The 17212-nt window shown below is 39.3% G+C and overlaps 1 protein-coding gene across 2 annotated transcripts in view; it reads right to left on the bottom strand.

The window, feature by feature from the left end:
• npas2.L (neuronal PAS domain protein 2 L homeolog) overlaps positions 1-3573 on the bottom strand; it is a 45264-nt gene extending 41691 nt beyond the window's left edge. For both annotated transcript variants that reach the window (XM_018247059.2, XM_041582359.1), the window contains exon 1: positions 2623-3573. In XM_018247059.2, coding sequence (XP_018102548.1) covers positions 2623-2843 — 221 coding nt within the window. In that variant the 5' untranslated portion in view covers positions 2844-3573. The remainder of the gene's footprint in view (positions 1-2622) is intronic.
• Positions 3574-17212: the final 13639 nt, after the last annotated feature.

Raw genomic sequence — 17212 nt, 5'->3', positions numbered from 1 at the left:
CCATGCTACATTCCATGACATTTCAAGATGGTGTATGCACCACCTGTGAGCATGCTCCATTTTTATCTCTTTCCCCTGACCTGCTATAATTGTTTCAGACCTGATATTACTGTAGTATAATGGTAATGCCCCAAGTGCTGGCAGGTAGGGAGGCAGCCAAGGGAAGAACAATCATCAATCTCTGCTGTGGAAAGCTTACAGATAAGTGGAGTTCTTTCATTTGAACCAACGTGTCACCATGGCAACCAGACGAAAAGTTTGCTATTGGCAGCAGGGGAATTTGTGTAGGTTAATCAAGCCATCTGCTCTACTCTGCTACTTGACCAGTTCTGTGCATATTCCACTTCACTTGGAGACACTCTGTGCAGAATTTTGGTCTTGCTTTCAGACCACACCTTCATAGGATATTGAGCAGAAACAAGTCAGTGTTTTTTTTTATTTAAATGTGACAGTGCTGCATGAAAATTACTCCTGTTTGAGGGCAATACAGAGCACTGCTAAAGTTATTAAGCAAGTTTTTTAATATAAAGAAACAAGTACATTGGGCTTGCCTTGTCCTTTAAATGTTCTGAGGCTACAAAACATTTCATTTGTAGGCCCTTTATCTTTCACTGACTTTGACTAAAAAAGTTCATGGTAAGGTCTAAAAAAAATAAATAAAACAAAAAATGTCACAGTAGCATATGTTTTCTCAGCCTTTTTTTTAATTATATGACTACCATTTGACAACAAACACAGAGCAGTCTACTGTATATCTTATACAGAAAGTCAGATGTTAACTTAAAGTTAAAAGGGATCCCCACACAGCAACTGTGTTTGTCTAATACAAAAAACCGAATTCATTTTCAGGAGGGTCTGTGGAAATTGCATTTCTGCTCCTCAGGAGGCAGCAGCCCAGATGCTATGGCTGCCACCTGGATGGCATTGCCAGTAAAAAGTATACTTAATGGCAATGTTATTAATTCCGGGCCAGATAAAAACATAGGAAGACCAGTTTTTTTAAGAAAAACAACCCTGCCAGATGCACAAGAAGAACAGACCAAAATCAGACTCACACAGTATCCATAGACAGTACATACTTTTGCTACAAAAAGGTCCAGTACACAAGAATAAAAGGTGCAAAGATTATGGACTCCAAATTATTTTCTGCAATGCCCACTGGAAGACCTTGGTCATGAAGAGGACTCTTGCATAAAACATTCTGATGATCATGCTCCTCACTAAACAAAAGCCTTCCATGAAAAAATCCTTTTCAAAACTTGTTGCTAGCCTAGTCCAGCAATCTGTAGCATCTGGCAAATGCCCAAGAGGCTTCTCCAAGATGTCAAAGATGGTCACTATCTATTGGGCCAGTGGGAGGCTTCTAAGAGAGACACTCTAACCCAAAACTCTTGTGAAACCACTCATTGGGTCCTCCTGTCCATTGTCCCATACCTGCACCACATGATCACAGGTCTTGTGCTGGTTGAGAATTGGGGATAGAAATCTCCCCCGGACCCCTCATATCTGTAAATTATGATTGAATAATATACACCCTACTGCTTTGTAAAATGTGTAAATACTCTACATTAAAGGTACTCCTCTGATTTCTATTATATTTAGAAATTAATGTTGGGGGTTTGATTATTATATATATATATATATACAGTGTCAGACTGGCCCACCAGGATACCAGGAAAACTCCCAGTGGGCCCAGGGGTCAGTGGACCCTCATGCTGCTAAACTTTTGACCTCTTTATGGCCATTCCCTATTTCTATGAGCACAATCCACTATTTTGGATACGGCCGAACCCAAGAATCCTTTGCGAAAGATTCGGCTGAACACAGAACTGAATCCTAATTTGCCTGTGCAAATTTGGGAAGGGGAAAAATTTTTTACTTCCCTGTATTGTGATAAAAAGTCACGCGATTTGCCTTTCCGTCACTAATTTGCATATACAAATTAGGATTAGGATTCAGTTCGGCAGGGCAGAAGGATTCGGCCGAATCCTGTTGAAAAAGGCTGAATCCTGGCCGAATCCCAAACTGAATCCTGGATTCGGTGCATCCCTATTATATATATATATATATATATATATTTATATATATATATATATATATATATATATATATATATATATATATATATATATATATAAATATATATAAATAACTGCATGTGTGTATGTAATACCTATACCAATTGCAGTCCTTCATTGGTCCACCAATAGTAATTATTCAATGGAAAAACAATGTGAATGAAAATGAGTTCAGAGTACTGGTATCAATACCACTCAGGGTTGAGGCTAAAACTATTTACAATATACATTTACTTCCAGTCAGCTTATGAAACAATATGTCTCTTAAGATATACCCTGGTTAAAACACAATTCCAGTTGTGCACTCACAAGTAGTTGAAACATAGTCCAGTCACGCAATGGCCCCACAATAATAATAATAATAATAATAATAATAATAATAATACCTATTTGTATTGTTCTGTGAGTGTGGAAATGTGAGGGAAGTTTGAGAACAGCAGGAATGTGTATAGCAATGAAAATCCCGGCCATTGTTATGTAAAGAGCGGCTGGTGAATGGCCAGTAGTAGTCTAACCTGGTGGGCAGAGTAACGATGTAACTTACCTGCTGCGATGAGGGGGAGTGGGTTGTCCAAGTTGATTTCCAGTATTCGGGCTGTATTCCCAGCGCTGAGTGCTGCTGTCCGCTGAGGCGAGCTGGGTGCGCGGGGCTTGGGCCACCCCTGAACTACAGCTCCTGCTGGGCTCGTCCGGTGACAAAGTTTTGTTAGAGACAATGCAGCCGGCTGGAAGCCCCTGAGGTTTTCTGTTGCCTCCTTTTCTCATGGTGCGAGTGGGCACCGCATTCAGGGGAGAGAGTTGCCCGATTGAGACGCAGTTCCTCGGTGACACAGTGGTCTGTTGGCATCTTACAAGAAACAGCTGCAGCGCATTAGGACGTTCAGACTGGCATCATGTCGTTGTACGGAGACAAGAAAAGGGCTCAGCTGGTGGGACCCAATCACAACTCCTGACTCTGTTATTCTGGGCTGTTGGGGCTGTTGGTGCTGGGTGCGTGGGGGAGGGGTATGTGGCTGGAGGCAGGTTGATAGTTGGCACGTATGCCAGTATGGCACGGAGCAGGGGAAGCAATGGGAAGTAAAGTGTAGGTGGGTGTTGCTTGGGTTGGGATAGAAGCCAGACAGCTCCGGTCTCCTCAGAATAAGTGCAGGAAATGTTCCACTGACCTACATATTCTTCAAACAGACGTGACCTTTTTTTTCCTGTGCTGAGAGGGAGGAGCCAGGCGCTGATCCAAGTAGGCGAAACACAGCAAATGTTGGGAGGTTTCTCAAGGACTTTTATTTTTTAAGCTAAATGTTTTATTACAAGGCCATTGCCTGAGTTCGTAGTCATACAATAATTGCTGTCACAAAAAGCCAAGCAGCAGGACTGAATAGCTTGTCATTGCTCTAAATACCACAAGAAGCACTGGCACCTGCTCACTCCCTTATCTGTTACATGATCAGAGATATGGAGAGGCTATAGGCCAGTGATCCACATACAGTGGCTGCTGAGGAACATGTTACTCACCAACCGCTCCTGTGTTGCTCCCAGTGGCCTTTAAGCAGGTGCATTTTGAAAATCCTAGTTTGGAGGCAAATTTGGGGTGCATAAAAACCAGGTGTCCTGCCAAACGACCTGAGGATTTACCTGCGGGTCGGCGGGTTTGGGCCAACCTTGCACTCTTCTTCACGGGTGGCGGGTGGGTGCGGGTTGAGATTTTCAAATCCTGCTCTCCCCGCCCGCCACCGTCAAATTCCGACTTCCGGGTTCTTCTTTTATAGATGCTGCGCCTGCTCGATGACCGGGCGTGTCGGCACAGGTCTATAAAAGGTACCCGGAAGTCAGATGGTGGCGGGTGCGGGCTAAGGGAGGGCGTGGATTGGGGAAATCCCAACCCACACATCACTATCTTATAGGTATAAAAGGTTTGGGCTTCCTCAACTTGCCTGTGGCCAACAGAGAAAGGCAGGGGACTTCTGAGTTTATTGTACTATGCCATTACCTTCTGTGACCCACATAACTTCATTCCCTCACCTACAGTAGTGCAGAGGGGCCCAGTAAAGCCCTAAGTTATTATCAATTTCAATTCTTGGTAGAATAGGTAAACTTACCAATGTTTTTGGGGCCCAAAATAGAATTTGCCTTACTGGACAGTCTGGTTTTTAAAGTGTTTAACTTTGGTTCTTTCTTATTATCTACTACACATTGCAAATGGGGGCAATTTTGTAAACAACACGGGAAATCACATGTACAAGTGGGCTATCATTGTCAACTGAATAGCATAAAATATATCAGGGAAATTGTATTACTTTAAGATGATGATTCTGATTTTTTTTTAACATTTACAAAAGTCGTTTTAATAAAAATAATATGTAGATTACGCACGGTTATTTACAGAACATATAATTTACAGCTTTGACATCAGGATTCATTCTCTTCTCTCTGCCAAAACTCTTCTGTGGATAAACCTATAAATGATACACATTATAAACTGTAAACCCATAACCGTTACTACAAATTTCTATTGTCTTAATTAATGAATGCACAGTGAGGAAGCATTAGTGCTGACACTTGTCCCTGCTGTTGATGTAACCTCTGAGCTTAGGCAATAGAACCTGCGTTCCTATAAAGCGTAAAAGAAAAGATAAAATGTTTGTTTCTATTTAGCTAGCCTTGTACAGGGAATAGAGAAGCCAGCTATTAAAATCTGTCTTTTCTCTGTTATAGAGTATGTTCTGCCACTGGATAAAGCATTATATTTTCCATTATTGTTTCTAATTTGTGTTAAAATATCAGCATTTGAGCTGGGCAAATTGGAAATGGTTTCCTTAACTGCTTCGTAATGAATGCTTTTCAAGAAAATACATCTGAAAACCAGATAATAGGTGTATATGGGAAAAGGGAGACTTTTCTCTCTTGAAGTTCATGGGACATACCCTTAAAAGACATGTCAATCCAAAAAATTATTTTTGCTAAATAAATGAAAACAATTCTAAGCAAGGTTGCAATATATATTCATTACACATTTTCTTTGGTTTTTCAGTATATTTGTATTGTTAGTGAAAGAAGTGTTTGTTGTCTTTTATTAGGCAAAAAATAATAAATTAAAATAAAATAAAATTTTGTTGGGTTGACATGCCCTTTAAGTTTTTTAAAGGCAAAAAGTGGAAGATAAATGTATGGCTAGAGATTGAATTCAAATGACATATATCAGTGAGCAATGTTGCTCTGAAAGTAATAAACATCAAAAACATCAGACCCATCTGAAGCTCTTTCTTTTGACATGATAATTTGCATGTGTACTATCATGCTCTGACGTCTAATGTTACCATGGTGTTAAATATACACAAAATTTTATATAACCATCTATAGTGTCCATGGAAACAACTGAACACTGTAAAATCTGCCTTCTTGATGATGCTTTTCCAAAGTGATCCGTCATTGCTTAGTAATAAAGGATCTGCATAACGCTGAAAGCAAGTGACGGTGGTATGCAGAATGGGGGCCCAATTTTTATTTTTGCTGGTAGCCCAGTAAAATAAAGTTATTGTCACTCTGACAGGTCTGTGCCTTCACATGAAATGGTTCTTTATTATCACATGTGGTGTATGGCAGCCCATGCATAATTAGTGACCATCCATACACAATAATTCTTCCTGATTATATCAGGAAGTCCACAATGTCTGCTATTGGTATCCGTGGTCAAGATTATCCAAAACTTGTGTCTCAGGTATAAACCTTGTGTGCCATGGCAAGAGTATGTAGAAGCTACATGTAGTCTCAAGTCCTGTGTGATATTTTAGCTGAAATTTAAATTGCAAGCCTAGACCAAATAATGTTATGAAGAAGCTCTAGTATTGTAAACTGACATATGAAATAGTCAGTGTTTGAAGTTAAACTAATGATCTTGGATTGACTCAATTGAAACAATACAGAGGCCACGCCAAAAGTATTTTTAGAGACCAAGGTGGTTTAATAGGTAAAGCTAACATTTTGTTGACATCATACAAATATAAAATATGTAATATATTAAATGTACATATGAAATATAAATATTGCATATGAAAGGTGCTATAAATGCAGCTATAAATTAAAATTAAAGGGATTGTTCAGCTTCCAAACACTTTTTAAGTTGAGATGTTTTCAGATTGTTCACCAGAAATAAAGACTTTTTTCAAATACTTTCCATTTTTTATCTTTTACCGTTTTTCCAAAATCTAAGTTTAAAGTTTAATGTCCCTGTCTATGGTTTTTGTCTGGCAGTTCAGTAATTCAGGTTCAGACTCTAAACTGTTACAATTTTGCAACATTTAGTTGATACATTTCTCAGCAGCATCTCTGGAGTATTAGCAACTATTGAATCAATTCTAAAAGCTGCCTTTAATGAAACCCAGGGATTCTGCTCAGCAGGGACAAAGATAAAAAATCAACTAAGTGTATCAATTTAGAACAGTTTACTGGGAAGGCAAACACCCCTCCCACAGCTGCTTTAGAAGGTGAAAAATTGCACTTTACACTTCAATATTAGAAAAACAGTCCCACATTGAAAATAGAAATTAATTGGAAAATGGTTTTATTTCTGGTGAACTATCTGAAACCAACTAGACAGAAAAGAGTGTTGGAAGGTGAACAACCAAATGATTGATTCAATTGAGTAACTGAAGTCAAATACTACAAAGTATCAACACACCCGCAGGTTAAATAATGTATCAATAGCCAAAAAATGTTTGAGGACTTACTCAATGGTAACAGTTTGTATTGACTGTCGCCACCCTGCAGTCCTCCAGTTAACCAGTTCAGGTGTTTTCAGAAATACACAAGTAACTAAAATTCCATTTTTATTTCACTCATTTTAAAAAAGCAGACCACGCTGCCAACTATACACCACACAACACTGAAAATCCATTTCAGGGAAGCTGGACCATGTCAATAAAATAATGTAGAAAATGAACAGCACCATCGATTTGGATGTGGTTTAAAAAGCCTTTATTTGTGCTCTTGTGGGCATCCCCCGCGACGTTTCAGGCCATGTGGCCTTTTATCAAGCATTCTCCATGTCAATAAAATACACACACTTAAAAACATAGAATGGACGTCTGGGGATATTCCAGCACAAATAATGTATCAACCTCAGACTTCCAAAGTGAAGTACCAATAGGTCCAAATGACTGCCAGCCAAGTTTAAATTAAAGAGTTTTGAGTTGCCTATTTTCAGCCATTCTTGTGGCTCTGAGATTGCTATAAACCCCACACCTCCCTTCCGTAATTTTCCCAAGAACACTACCTGGCTACGTAGGGAGCGTGTAGGGGCTGGTCCCCTAACGTCCACCTATGCCTCCCGACGCGTTTCACCGGTTACCCGGCTTCTTCAGGGGCATAAGTGAGTTGCGCGTGTCCAAATCTGGTTTAAATAGGGTTCCGGTTTCTTTGTTGGGCTGGATGTGTCTCCATTTCCACATACGTCACCAAGTAAAGTTGAATCTCCGCCCACCGCATGAGACAGCGCGGCTCCCCATGGAATGCGCATGCGCGGCGCTGCCTACAGATCAGCGTCGCTTCTGTGTCAGATGCGCATGCGTTCAGACAACTCTTCATGAGATATCAAGCCGCTTCATTATAGGTGCGCATGCGTTACCTTGTATGCCTCAGAATGAGCACCCCTGCGTTCCTAACAGTCTCGCTGCTGTCCCAGATGCGCATGCGCCATCTAACTAAATAATACAATTATATGTAATTGAAAGGTGGGCGTTTTGCCTAATGTAAATAGAGGACCGGATCCCATTTAAGTTATTAAATCTACAGAATTACAGAAGTGAATAAACTAAAGAAATTTACAAAAAATGAAATGAAAGTAGATAACAAATAGTAAATACAGGAAAAAGAAAAAGATCAAATGATTTTTAAGGAACATTTTTGGGGAAAAAGTTATTTTTTGAGGAGGTATCATAGAAAGGGGCTAAACGTGAAGCCCTCATTTAGACCTTGCGGTGCCTTGGTGTTCAACCAATAAATCCATTCCGCTTCTCGTTGAAGAAGTTTGTTATCTAAGTCTCCAACTCTGGCGGTGGACTTAATATGTTCTACAGCAGTAAATTTCATTGCTGCAAGATCTCCATTGTGGTATAGGTTTACGTGGTTAGCAACCGATGTGTTTCTTTTGTTACGTACATCGCCCACGTGTTCTAATATGCGTCTCCTGAACTCTCTTTTTGTCTTTCCAACGTATTTCTTACCACATACACATTCCATTATGTATATGACTCCCGTGGTCTTACAGTTCATAAATTGTTTTAAAGTGTATTCATTATTATCAAGTCTGCCAGTGACCTTAGTGCTTTTGCATATAAAAGGGCATGCTAAACAATGTCCGCATCTGTAGCATCCCTTAGTATTGTGTGTAAGCCAAGTGGATTGTACCGGATTGCTGTAATGGCTACGTATAAGTCTGTCATTTAAATTTTTGCTCCGTCTATAAGTAATTTGGGGATGGTTACCAATGACCTCTTTGAGATCAGCATCTTGTTCAAGGATATACCAATGTTTCTGTAAAATACTGAAAATTTCTTTTTGTTGACTGCTGTAGTCACCTATCAGTCTTATTTGTTGTTTACCATTTAACCCCTCTTCTGATTTTTTAGTTTTTTTAGTGGTATTGTATTTTTTAGGGATGAGTAGGTTGCTACGGTCAGATTCAAGAGCTCTTTTGTACGCTCTTTTTAAACAATTGTGGCTATATCCTCTGTTTAAACCTATCATAAAGTTTTTTTGCTTCTATTTTGAAACTGTCTAAGGTGCTGCATATCCTTCTAATACGGAGATATTGTCCCGTGGGTATTCCTTTGATTAGATTGCTCGGATGTTGGCTTTTGGCGTGTAGTAAGTTGTTGGTAGCGGTGTTTTTCCTATAGACCGAGGTTTGTAAGTTATTGTGTTCATCTCGATATATATGGATATCCAGAAAATTTACTGAGTCGTGGCTAATTTCTGACGTGACTCGTAGATTGATTTTATTAATGTTAAGTTTTTGAACGAATTCATTAAATTTAACAGTGGTTCCGCTCCAAATGAACACTACATCGTCTATGTAGCGCAGCCAGAGCGTGATGTATTGTGAATATTCAATTAGGTCATCACTAAAGACAAAATTACTTTCCCACCATCCCAGATATAGATTAGCATAAGTGGGGGCGCAGGTACTCCCCATGGCGGTCCCCCTTACTTGGTGGTAGTATTTCCCACTGAAAGTGAAGTAATTATGTTTGAGAATGAATTCTAATAGTTCTAATACGAACTGGTTGTGTTTACTATACTGTTGGCCTCTTTGTTTGAGAGTGTCACTTATTGCTCTCAGACCGACATCATGTATGATGCTTGTATAGAGGGATTCAACATCCAGACATGCTAAAAATTGATCCTCCTGAAGGGTGATACCTTCCAAATGTCTCAGTGCATCCATGGAGTCTTGTATGAATGATGGTAGGCTTGTTACAAAAGGTTGTAAAATTTTATCTAGATAAATGCTACTGGGTTCAGATAGACTGCCTATACCCGATACTATGGGACGGCCAGGAGGTGAATTGGGATTTTTATGAACCTTTGGTATGGTGTAAAATGTGGGAATTATTGGTGTCTTTACTTTCATGAACTCAAATTCATCCTTGCTTATTAATTGCATATCCCTTGCATTTTGTAAGATTGATGCTAAATCTATTAGAAATGTTTTAGTGGGATCTCCGGATAAAAGTGTATAGCAACTGGTGTCCTTTAGTTGCCGTAGGCATTCTTGTACGTACAGGTGTCTATCCTGGATAACGATATTCCCTCCTTTATCGCTTTATCTATTTACATTAGGCAAAACGCCCACCTTTCAATTACATATAATTGTATTATTTAGTTAGATGGCGCATGCGCATCTGGGACAGCAGCGAGACTGTTAGGAACGCAGGGGTGCTCATTCTGAGGCATACAAGGTAACGCATGCGCACCTATAATGAAGCGGCTTGATATCTCATGAAGAGTTGTCTGAACGCATGCGCATCTGACACAGAAGCGACGCTGATCTGTAGGCAGCGCCGCGCATGCACATTCCATGGGGAGCAGCGCTGTCTCATGCGGTGGGCGGAGATTCAACGTTACTTGGTGACGTATGCGGAAATGGAGACGCATCCAGCCCAACAAAGAAACCGGAACCCTATTTAAACCAGATTTGGACACGCGCAACTCACTTATGCCCCTGAAGAAGCCGGGTAACCGGTGAAACGCGTCGGGAGGCATAGGTGGACGTTAGGGGACCAGCCCCTACACGCTCCCTACGTAGCCAGGTAGTGTTCTTGGGAAAATTACGGAAGGGAGGTGTGGGGTTTATAGCAATCTCAGAGCCACAAGAATGGCTGAAAATAGGCAACTCTAAACTCTTTAATTTAAACTTGGCTGGCAGTCATTTGGACCTATTGGTACTTCACTTTGGAAGTCTGAGGTTGATACATTATTTGTGCTGGAATATCCCCAGACGTCCATTCTATGTTTTTAAGTGTGTGTATTTTATGGACATGGTCCAGCTTCCCTGAAATGGATTTTCAGTGTTGTGTGGTGTGTAGTTGGCAGCGTGGTCTGCTTTTTTAAAATGAGTGAAATAAAAATGGAATTTTAGTTACTTGTGTATTTCTGAAAACACCTGAACTGGTTAACTGGAGGACTGCAGGGTGGCGACAGTCAATACAAACTGTTACCATTGAGTAAGTCCTCAAACATTTTTTGGCTAAGGTGAACAACCACTTTAACACCCTCTGATCGGTACCTGTCAGGGGCCTATCGGCTCCCAGCGGGAGAAGTCCGGACCAAGGAGGAAGCTTAGGGTTAAAGTCCAAGTTTGCGGTATCTAAAAGGGGTCAGGCCTAAACATAGTCAAGTTCAGGCAAGACAGCAAGAATCAGAATCAGGGTCAAGCCGAGGGTCAGGAAGCCAGGAACCAAGAATTCAGGAAACCCAGGAACACGATTCAGCAATTCCTATAATCGGGCAACAAACCCGTGACCTGGAAGTTCTTTTATTTTCAAAGTTCACGCCGTGCGTGTGACGTCATCACGCCGGCGTCGGTCCACGTGGATCATGGGTGCCGCCATTTTGGGAAGGATGCCACCGGAGACGGGAGCACCAACAGGCGCTCCTGACAGCACCATAGCTATACTGTGTATTAATTATACTAAATACTTTGTGAAAAAAATGAAACAGACCGATTTTTGGGTCCTATCCACTGCACTGTCCTTTTGCATCCCAAGGAAGAGATTTGCCTTCTGGCTAAACTGGTGATAAAGGATGCTGCAATTCAGTCCAAGTTTTATTTATACTGTAATACTGACCATACTGTGTCCTAACATTTTACTTCATCAAGATTCCTTTTGTATTGAGTCGTTATTCCTTTACAGTGTCAGTAGATATAAAATTAATTCCTACCCATTTTAATCTACAGGTGTGTTCATGCAGGGATGATATTCTGTGTAGTAAAAATCTTTGGTTATGAAGTCACATGAAGTCAGCTGAGGAGAGATCGTATTGAAACAGTTCTCAAGCTGTTTTCATGCGTGATAGAGCACACTGGGATGCCATTTAGTCAGAGCCCAAAGCTACTGGAGTCGTGCAGTAATATTATGTGATCTAAGTTCATGTGGTTATCCTCCTGAGGCGCTTGTTATGTGCATCCTGTTAACCCTAGTCTCATTATAAATAACAGAAATGTAGTTCTGCTTGACCTATTTCATGAGATCTGAATTGGGCCTCTAGCTTGGAGTGAGTGAAATGTATTTTTTTTTCAACTAGGAACTAGCAAGAATAAGACTGTGAATATTCTTAGTCTTGCTATATAGTATTTTATGCTGTTCAGAGTAAAAACAGAAGCAAAAACAGAACATATTTTTTTGAATAATTGCTACATTTTTGTTTGTTATATTTTGTATATCTTCTAAATAAATAGAAAAATAAGTTGTCATCTCAAAGATAAAATACACAAGACTAAAAAAGATAGAAGGAAATGGGAAAATAAGACAACATTCTAGTGCCAAAATTTCAGATACCAAAGTAATATAAAGGAATATAAGATGAAAACCATTCCTAGACCTCTAAGGATTCATTTGTAGATGGCTGCCAAGGCCCTCTGACCCAATAGGTTTTCGATGAGGGATTTCAATCAGTGTGTCCCTTAGATGGCCAGACACAGTAGATACTCCCATTTGGCGAGGTCCACAGATCCTAATATAGAATCTTATATAGACCTGTTGGGAGAGGGTCGCATCAATCCTCATTCATCAGGATTTCCTAGCCCACCCTATGGATAGCTGCATGATTTTCAACCAGATATCTATCCAACAGGCTTGTAGGAGGACCCTCTACACGGGCCAGTATTGTTTGTTAATGCAGGACAAAAAAAAGGAAGAAAAAAATGTAGAGCACACCTCTTCATAAAATAAAAACCCGTTTATTTGTTACATTAAAAAAAACACAGGTGGCTGCTGTGGAATGGACGCCTAACGCATTTCGGAAACACCCATTAATCATAGGCTAAACAAGATGACATCAAGACGTTCATTTATACACTTAGTAACAGTGCCCTCTACTGGACAGTAGTATTAAAAACAATAAACGGAGCACAACCTGATATGAAATACACCATTGCGTTAAAAACATATACATATTCAGTGACAGAGGTGGAAAAAAGGGGACTATGTAAAATTACGTATATGTAAAGACAATTGTGCACAGCTTGTCCATTTATATGTGTCAAATATCCCCTAAAAGTAAAAACAGCAGCAAAAAGGGGGGCTCATGCAATCAAAAAATCAAATTATACATTGCATATCAAATAATATAAGAAATATCCCATCTAGAGTTCAGACCCAAAGGGGCACATGTATTTAACTCAAGTATCCAGAAGGCTTTTCTAGAATTCAAAGGTCTTAGGAAATTGTCACCTTATATATTATTTGGACTTTTAAGTCCTATGAGCCTCTCGAAGTACAACTTTTGAAAAGTTTACCGGTAGGGGAATTAGAACTTTCCTTATCAAGAGAGTAAATACGTTTTCTTATTCTATTATTTAAGGAACGTGTAGTGCGACCTACATATTGTTAATGGCAATTTAGACATTCAAATAAATATACTAATCCCTTAGTTCCAGATTTATCAAGGGTCAAAAGTTTGAGCTATTTTAGTGTACTTCGACTAGGGAATAGTCCAAATTTGAATCGAATTAGAAAATTTGAATATCTAAATTTATCATGTACTGTTTCTTTAAAACTTCGACCATTCACCATCTAAAACCTGCCGAATTGCTGTTTAAGCCTATGGGGGACCTCCTAGAACCTATTTAGAGTAAATTGGAGGACTTTGAAAAATCAACGTATTTTTTGAAGATACTTGAATTTAATTCAATCGAATATGATCTTACTTCAATTTGAACGATTCGAATACAGTCTATTCACCCGCAGAAAAAATAAATAATTTTCAGTTGGTCTTTTTTAATTCGAATTTCATAGTTATGGGAGTTAAAAAAAAACCTCCCATTACTCCGAAATTTGACCAGTGATAAATCTGCCCCTTATTAGTATATACTAATATACTAATCCCTACGTATATTACAATTTCCATAATGTCTGTATTGCTTTTGCGTGACATTGGACTTGAAATCTGCACCTTTTGATATAACTTCACATGTTTTGCATGTACTCAATCTACATGGATATGTTTCAACCTTTTGTGGCCAGTTAGACTGCAATTGGCCGGAGGGTGAATTTACCATACTCGGGGCAAGTTTATTGGCCAAAGTGGGTGCTTTACGAGAAACAAATTGAGCGAGTTCACAGTATGTCATTTAATTTAGAGTCGCCATATACAGTATATAATACAGGAAGAATTGTTTAATAATATGGCAGATTCTGGTAAACTCTACTAAGTAATCTGTTGAAAAATAAATATTATTGCTGGAACATTCTTGGTAGTGTGACATTAAGGCTGAGATGATAGCCACAGCACAATTTTAGCGCAAAATGGAGTCTGACAACGCCTATAAAAGTTTAATGCAGCTTGGCTGGCTTTTATTAGGAACAAACTCAACTGATTCAGAATACTTGCTTCACATAGGACTAGCAGTCCCAATTCAACACCCACATTGGTGTACAGCCTTGGACATCACAAGTCCCAGAATCCTCTGGAACTTGTGACTTAACGCAGTCTCTTGGGGGGTGTTTGGTTCCTCTCTCCAGTCACCAACACTTCAGCTCAGCATGGGAATAAACACAGATTCCTTCCCAGCTACTCACACACACCTCCCTCCAGCACATGGAGGTATCCAGGGTGCGCTGAGGTGTAGTCCCACGCATCTTTTTGTCTGCAGCTCACCTGCAGCCTTATCAGATAGCTACCTCTGGTTGCGCAGCTGAAAAACCATAAATGGAGTATGGAATGGGCCCACCCTGCTCTCATTAACTTCAGGGACCTATTCATCCGGCTTTTTCTGAGCCGGTACACAAATACAGCCATGCTTGCTGCAATGCTATACATATTTCCCTGGAGTTTTATATTCACCAAATACTAGTGATATATACACAAAACTGTGCCCTTTTCAAACACATCTCTTACAGTGGTCAATATTTTTGGTGGGGAAAAGGTTTGGCAGTAATTTTTCATGTTAGGAGGTTTTAACATTCCCATATAAAGTTTAACATTTCTGAATAAAACAAAATTGTCTTTCTTATAAAATAGAGGCTTAGATAAATAATCATTAATTTCAAAATACTAATCAATTAATTGTATGAACTGGTCGACATGGTGCATAAGCAGAAAAAAATATTCAAACTTTTCCCAATCCCTAACAAACCAATATCCATAGTACATGATTATTGCACAGGATCAGTGGGCTACCATGTACACACAGATGAGTAAGCAAGATGTTTGTTAAATGGGTTCAGTGGCAATTCAATGGATTTTCAGTGGGCTACTCTGGAGGTTTTGTCACTCGCCGGTGCCAACCCCCCCCCCCACTGCTTGCTACCATTGTTGGACTACAAACAATGAGTTAGGGTAACATCCGCATATAGAAGGATGGATACATCAATCCACCAATTACTGAACAGTTTTTTGCAATAGGTCTACTAGCAGATGTCTTTTATAAAACATTGATGAACAGACAATAATACATATCTCGGGCATAGAAATGACGGTACAATATTTTTACAGTTTATATTAATTTACCTCTGTATACATTTTTTTTTTAAATTACATACATGTAATATTAAAATACAATGTCCTGACTCCAGGCTACTAGCAGATTTCATTAGCCATTTAACAAACTTAGGATGCTCAAAAAAATCATAAAGCCATTGACATACAGCTAGTTATATGCATGATACCTAGTGAGTACATATATGGGACATTAATGTGTGACGGCTGACTATATCCAATTGTGTGTTGCAGGTCAAAATGTTGCACTTTGTATATTGCACTGCATTCATAAATTGCCCTTTTATCTTTGCATAAACTAATGACAGTGGCTGAAGTCTAGAAACAGGCAAAGCACCAGGGCAGGAAGGTGAATAAACGAATGAAAGGCATCCTCAAAGAGATATTGTTTACAGTTTCAGGTCTGGAACAGCATGAACTTATGCAGAGTCAGATTTACAATCGTACGATCGCAGAATTTGCGCTAAATCCTTCGACTTCGATATTTGAAGTCGAAGGATTTAAATTCCTAGTCGAATATCGAGGGTTAATTAACCCTCGATATTCGACCCTTGATGAATCGGCCCCATAATTTTACTTGAATAGTTTTCAGAGCCCAGCAGCTGATGTATGGTAGGTAGTTAGGACCAAGGAGGAAGCTGTATGTAGATAGTCCAGTTCACTGTATCAAAAGAGTTAAAAGAGGTTCAAGGCGCAAGGCGCAGATGGTGGCAAGAACCCATGAGTGCAGAGACTTAACAGGAGATGGTAACTACCTAATCATATCATTCCAGTTAACCCTTTCATACAAACTATAAATTTGTGTTATTAAAGATTTAAAGTGTGCCCTGTTAATTCAAAAAGCAATTACACCTGGGTTCTTGCCACCATCTGCGCCTTGTGCCAAATTAGAAGGGTAAAGGTGGCCCTACATGGGAAGATTTCAGAGTGAAATGACTGACCAGCACAATCCAGTAACATTTTCTAGTTATTGATGGGGTGCAAACTGTTGTAAAAGTTACGATCGTTCTGACCACACTGAACCCATGCGAGACATCCCTGTCCTTTGCAGCTGTTATAACAGTCAGTAAGCACATGGTACTGTGCACCTGTCTACTTACAAAAATAAACAAACAGCATTTACCCCAAAGTACTAAAAGAGCTCAGTGCTGTGATTGCCAAACTGCTTTACTTAATTTTCCAGGATTCTCTGATATCTGGCTTGGTGCCAAAAGGGTGGTGAATTGCTAAAGTGGTGACATAGGGATGTCATTCTCATCCTGAAATCTATGGGGCAGATTTATTAAGGGTCAAATTGAAAATTCGAATTGTTTTAATGGTCAAAACTCTCAAATTCGAATAGGGAATTATCCAAACTCAATGTGATTTTAAAAAAAATTTAATTATATTTTTGAGATTTATCATACTCTAGCCCTTTAAGAATCTGACTATTCAACATCTAAAACCTGCCAAATTACTGTTTAAGTCAATGGAAGTGGTCCAGGGATCAATTTGGAGATGTTTGCAGCCTTCCTGACAATTACGTTTTTTTTTCGTTTAAAAAATTAGATTTTATCAATAAGTTTCCCCAAGTTGAATTTCAAATTAATTCATGAAACATGAATTTGAAATTCGACCATTGATAATTGTGCCTCTATATGTGGGCAAACTTTTGAAGGGGGTTATAAAGTATAAGACACTGGAAACATTTCACTACAATACACTCATAAATAACAACAAATAAAGTATAAGACACTGGAAAAAATTTCACTACAATTCACTCATAAATAACAACAAATCCAACCCACAACGCTTGTTTTCAATATTCAACTCGCTACTTCATCCCTCTACAAATGATACTCTAACACAGGGATCCCTTTTGAAGCTGTGAGCAACATTGAGAAGTGAAAGGAGTTGGGGAGCAACACTAGCATGAAAAA

This window comes from Xenopus laevis, chromosome 2L (assembly GCF_017654675.1).
Source record: "Xenopus laevis strain J_2021 chromosome 2L, Xenopus_laevis_v10.1, whole genome shotgun sequence".
Classification (NCBI taxonomy): Eukaryota; Metazoa; Chordata; class Amphibia; order Anura; family Pipidae; genus Xenopus; species Xenopus laevis.
The sequence above is the reverse complement of the archived record's forward strand: the minus strand, read 5'-3'. Positions and strand labels throughout refer to the sequence as shown.